The sequence below is a fragment of the Lotus japonicus genome, chromosome 3 (assembly GCF_012489685.1).
Source record: "Lotus japonicus ecotype B-129 chromosome 3, LjGifu_v1.2".
Lineage (NCBI taxonomy): Eukaryota > Viridiplantae > Streptophyta > Magnoliopsida > Fabales > Fabaceae > Lotus > Lotus japonicus.
In genome coordinates, this window is record NC_080043.1 from 4523375 (window position 1) to 4529111 (window position 5737).

Here is a 5737-nt window from a genome sequence, read left to right on the forward strand (position 1 = left end):
TGAATTAGTGCAAACATAGTATTAGCACCGACTCTAAGACAAAAAGTAAATTTTAACTCTTACAAATCAGTATAAAATTCTGTTCACGTTGCTCTCAATTGGTATCCAAATATACACAATTACTACCCTTTTATCATCAAACTTAATTTAAAAGCCAGCTATGAACTTAAATGCCACAACCGCCTGCTTCCCAACCACAAAACCAAGTCATCTTTTTCTACCTCCGCCCAATATGCATAAATGAAATTCTATCTCAATACATTTATCTATGTACACTGATACATAGAACATAGAAAACAGAAAGGTTTATTAACTTATGATGACAATGAAACCACAATAACAATTGGAATTTTTATTGATCAAATGGATAAGATGAAAAAAATAACAAAATATTCATCCTCATTTCATTTCCCTAACCTAGTAGGTACCCACCACTCATCCTTTCTCCTATAAAGGCTTCCATTGTTTTGTATATATAATCATCATCACAAATATACATGTACAGATCTTTGTAGCAAACCAACCTCCTCTTTCTTCTGTTTTCTATCTATCTTCAAGGTAATATATAAACTGACAGCTTAATCAATTGTACATACATAAATTCTCCACGTTTTTCCTTAACTACAAAGAAGCTGGGGATGCTAGAACAGCTGGCCTACAAGAACTGAAGGATAGGAGGAGAAATGATTATTGATAAAGGAAAGTTGGAGGAACATGGAACCCGGAGGGCAATAAGGGATGAATGAATAAATAACTGCATAAGGAACTAGAGTATCTCCGGCCCGGGTTCCACTGGTGCTGGCTGCTAACAAGATTATTATGTCTGACTATGTCACAGGTATCAGGAGATCATTTTATGGTGGGTCACAAAACTGGTTGAACTATGGAGGGCTTTACTGTGGGTTTGGCAGCAATATAGAAGTGCAGTAGACACTTGAAAAGCAGTGAGATTCCAGAGTTTTACAAGCTGTAGTGCCTAACAGAATGTTCCAGCATATCACGAGTAGGGCATATAATTTCCTTCACTCGACTGCCATTTTTGTATATCTTGAAGGTTGGTACAATCCTAATATTCTCAGCAGTAGCAATTGTCGGGCTTTCTTGAATATCCACCTTTGATCAAACACAAAATTGCATGCATAAGAATTCTACCATAATGCTTTGCTTAATCCTAAAATTAAGTATTGCGGAGACAAGTCTAGAACCAAATGTATGAAGTGAGATAGCTACCTTAAGGAAGTTAATAGATGGATAGCGAGCACAAAGTGTATCCAGAAAAGGCGATATTTGCTTGCATTCTTGGTTAGACGTCGTTTGAAAATGGACAACAGAAACACCTGTAAAATCAGAGATAACATGAGATTTGCCAAATAACCGAGCTGTTAAATGAGTAGCAGAAACCTTCATGTATCCATTCTAATTACCTGGTAAAGCGATTGCAGCTCTAAACTGCTCAAGACCTGATACGTCCTCCACTTCACCGCCGAATTTTAAATTATGTACTTCTTCTCCACGAGATTTCTTTAATGCAACTTGCGCATGAAATAGAGCTTCAGCAACTTCTTTGTCATCTGGTAGTCGTCTCCTCAAGAGCTCATAATCCTTAACTGCTTCTGCCCACCTTTCTAGCTGTGCACAATAAAGCAAGAGATGACACCAATTACCTTTGAGCATGATAATATACTGTATCACAAAGAATAAGAATTCGATTTACCTTACTATTTGAGGCTGCCCTTCGAAGAGTGGCTTTCATATAATTTGGTTGAATGTTTAAGGCTTGATTGGAATCTTCAATTGATTTTTCCCATTGCCCTAGCTTAAACCAGCATGCTGCTCTATTGCAATAGAGAACAGAATTTGAAGGGTCCAGTCTCAGACCTTCCCCGTATGCCAAGCATGCCTCAGTGAACCTTTCTGATTTAAAGAGATCATTGCCGCGCAATCGAGCTCGTGCCACCATCCTTACATTGTTGAGCAAAACAGCAACTTCAATATTCCGGGGATCCATCTGACTAGCTTTCTCAGCTGCCGTAACTGCATTCTCAAACCTGCAACACATCCAGTATCCATTCTCACTCCACAACAGTAACCTTTGCCAGCTTAGATTTCTGATGAAGCTTAACTCACCTTCCAAGGGCCATCTCAATCTGAGATCTAACAAAGAAGCAATAAGCTTCAGAGAGCATCCCAAAAAACCTTGCCTCGGATGAGGAAGTAGGACGCGGTCCACATTTGGAAATCTGTGATAAACATGATTCGGCATCGTCAATCTGGTGAAGCTTCAGAAGGGCTTCTGCTCTACACATTAAGAGCTGTAAATTCAAATTTCAACAAGTTAAGACGCCTGTATACATCAACCGCACCTCCATATCATGCTCAACTCATATGATCAAAAAGTTAAAAACACAAATACCTCTGCACAAGAGTCCACGCCAGCAGCAATAGCAGCATCAACTTCCTTCATAACACTTCTCCAATCTCTTATCCTCCGGACATCAACACATTTCTTAATATGCTTTTCCGCCATTTGCAACTTCTGCAACTCCGAAGGATCTGGCTGCAGCCCATGATAACAAAGGTGCTTCCTAGCATTCTCAACATGTCCTAACCTGTGACATAAACACTTTCCCACTTCATTTTCATATCAGCAAACAATACTACACACCATATATACAACAAAAAGCATCAAACCTCACAAAATGGTAACTAGCATTGCCATTATCGAATCCAAATATAGAAGAAACATGTATTCCAATTTTCAACTCAATTCCTATTAACTAATTCAATTCAATAACAACAACAAGGAAGCCTTCAAAGTATGTAAAGTCAGCTACATAAATCAAACAGTGTCATGTAATTTTTAGCACTTAATTCACCTAAGAAAGATAGTTGCCAAGCGCTGATGAGCCCTTCCATAATTAGGATCCAACCCCAAAGCCTCCTCACACGTCGTTACCGCATCCGACAACCGTCCTAAAGCACTCAACGCCGCCGCCCTGTTGCTCCGGTAAGCCACATTGCCCGGAGACAATGCAATTGCCCGATCATACAGGCGCAACGCCTCCACAAACCGCCCCCTCCTGTACTCCTCATTCCCTGCTCTCTTAACCTCTTCCGCCTCAACCCTCTTCACCGAATCGCTTCCACCGCTCAACCTCCCAGCCTCACCGCCAGTGCTGCCACCACCACCACCACCGACGCCTCTACCGCCCCGCATTATACTCCCATGCCCGTAATTCCCTGTCCCTGTGCCCAAAACATCCGGCCTCGAGCTCCGGTTCACCACCATGGCAGGCTTGAGAACCCTGCCGGAGGGACATATGTTCCCAGCCGGAAGAACATTCACCGGCGGCGAATTAACAGCGGCAGCACCGGACGACGACGAAGACGAGGAAGGAGATCTCTGACTCTGCCCTGAGTATATCAACGGCTGCGACGAACACGAATCGGATCTCCGGTGACCCGGTTTCACACTCCGGGTCGGACTATTCTGCACAGAAAGCTCACCGGAATCGGATCTCCTCGTAACCAGATTATGCCCACTCCGGCAAGAACCCGCCCCAGACGAACCACTACTAGTGGTGGTACTAGTACTTGTAGTCGTCGCCGCCGCCGCACTCTGTCGGTGGTGTCGCCCCGGTAACGGCGAAATGGGTGAACCCAGATCGAGTTCTCGGAAATCTGGCTTGTTCCCATCATCACCACCGCAACTCGGTGAGTCGCGTAACCGCTCACTCAGCCCTAACTCGTTCATGGGTCTCCCAGAATGTGCCAGTTTCTCCTCCATAACCAGAAGAAAAAAAACCTTATCTCTCACACACTCTCTCTCACCCTCTGTGTGTATATTCAACTGCAAATTGCAATGTCAGTGAATGAAACTAGAAAACACAGAAAACACAAGCACAGAAGAAGAAGAAGCAGTGAAGAAGAAAAGGTGAAGGATCTCGTGAAGCAAAAGGAAGAAGCAAAGAATGAATGTGAGTGTTGTTGAGGAAGAGAGAGAGAGAGAGAGTTTCTAGAGAGAGAGAGAGAGTTTGTAGAGAGAGAAAATCGGTGTGTGCAGTGAAAATCACAGAGAGAGAGGAGAAGAAGAAGAAGAAGAAGAAGAGAGAAGGTTTTCTTTTCTTCTTCACCTGCTGTTTCATGAGACAGGTTTTCTCTCTCTTTTCTTTTCTTTCTTTCTTTCTCTCTCTATATTTTGATTTTCTACTCAATTTTATTTTTGGTGATTCTTATAGAAATGGAATAATTTGCAAATTTGATATTATTTTCCTTTTTTGTTTTGCTTAATTTTCTGAATTTATGAATGATGGTTCTTTATTGTTCTATGACCTGTCTTCTTGTTCTGCCTCCATAATTAGGACTTATTTGTTTGCTTTTCCTTTTTTCTTTAATACAAAAAACAAATTTCTTGCTGGCATTTCAGATAAGTGAGAATCAAGTTTCCCTTCCCTTCACTCCCTCTCACACTAAATCCAACTTTCTTTTCTTCATTTTTCTCACATTACTTTCTTATTTTCTGTTGGTGTAAGAGACAATCTTCAAACCACTTAGGAAACCAGCAACTTTTCTCACATTAACTTTTGAAAAATGCATAAAGTTTTTCTCTCTTCTCACTCAATGTGTAACAACTTCATGTTTGGTAATTTGATTCTAGGAATGAGCGATTTAGGGTTTGAGGTTCGTGGTGAATGGCAGTAGGGGTGCTTATAAGGACTCGTTGATTGTATTTCTTATGGCAAATAGAGAAATAATAAATGAGTAAAAATATATTGTGTTGATTTGAAGTCTCTGCTTATAGAATGTATTTCTATTATGAGTCGAATTCATAGTTGATGCAGGACTCGTTGGTAATGTTTAGTTGTAAGAATAAACTTCTAATCTCTCGTGATTTACTGCATTTGGTTGGTCTCTTGGGATAAGACTGACTATCCCCCATGAATGAGCATAAATATGAGAAAATATCCCATTGACTTTCAAGCCTAAATGTCTGGGATAAGAGATCGAGAAACTTTTCCAAAGATGTTTTTATTAGAGGAGTTTCCAATGTAAAACGCAATAAATTCGGGAGAAAAATTACGAATGACGACAAAAGAAAATTGACCGCAGCTTATTCAATATGTTTGTCTTAATTTGCTTTTTCTTCGGAACTTATTTATGTTTGTTGGACGCATCTATGTGTGTAGTAAAATGACTTTGAATATTTACACCGTGTGCAATAAATGTAAGTAAATCCTTTGACGCGATTTTGAATCAAAAGGTGCTGACGACATGCCTTTATTGTACGTGAGTTGACTTTGCCGGGTTTTCTTCGTGGCATCTTAACGTTACTTTATTATAGTGATAATATTATCCTAAAAAATTAAATATAAATAATATGAAAGTCATGCACGCATCAATTTTCCATGTTGTTCACAAAGTGCTCCGAGAGACTAAGCTAAGAATTGAAGACCTCATTCAAAACTCAGTTCGTGTACTCAAAAAGTGAACATGATATCTCATCTAATTGTGTCGCCTCTTTATACATGAAAACCCCTAATCTATTGTGCAACCCTATATTAGGGATGTCCAACGGACATTTTCGGGTGGTTTCGGCCCGTCGTCGTTGGTTTTTGTTAGGTGAAAAAACCACACAGTCAGGACTGCCACCGTCCGTTCACATCCTCAGATCTCGGATTTTGTGGGTAGCGGGTGTGTTCGGGCGGTTAAGCAAACCGAGAGTGAAATCATAAGGGAA

At 40.6% G+C, this 5737-nt stretch overlaps 1 protein-coding gene across 1 annotated transcript; it reads right to left on the reverse strand.

Annotated features, from left to right (window-relative positions):
* Window positions 1–326: 326 nt before the first annotated feature.
* LOC130746495 (TPR repeat-containing thioredoxin TTL1-like) lies at window positions 327–4187 on the reverse strand. Its single transcript, XM_057599134.1, has 7 exons — window positions 2877–4187; window positions 2414–2609; window positions 2128–2312; window positions 1715–2048; window positions 1425–1629; window positions 1231–1337; window positions 327–1113 (listed from the first exon to the last, which is right to left on the reverse strand). Exons 1-7 carry the CDS (start codon window positions 3785–3787, stop codon window positions 961–963), a joined length of 2091 nt encoding a protein of 696 aa, XP_057455117.1. The 5' UTR covers window positions 3788–4187; the 3' UTR covers window positions 327–960.
* Window positions 4188–5737: the final 1550 nt, after the last annotated feature.

Coding starts and splice junctions, on each gene's coding strand:
- LOC130746495 (XM_057599134.1), bottom strand. CDS start 3,787: ATGGAGGAGAAACTGGCACATTCTGGGAGACCCATGAACGAGTTAGGG. Junction 2,049..2,127: donor ATTGAGATGGCCCTTGGAAG/GTGAGTTAAGCT, acceptor GATGTGTTGCAG/GTTTGAGAATGCAGTTACGG. Junction 1,630..1,714: donor GGGCAGCCTCAAATAGTAAG/GTAAATCGAATT, acceptor TATTGTGCACAG/CTAGAAAGGTGGGCAGAAGC.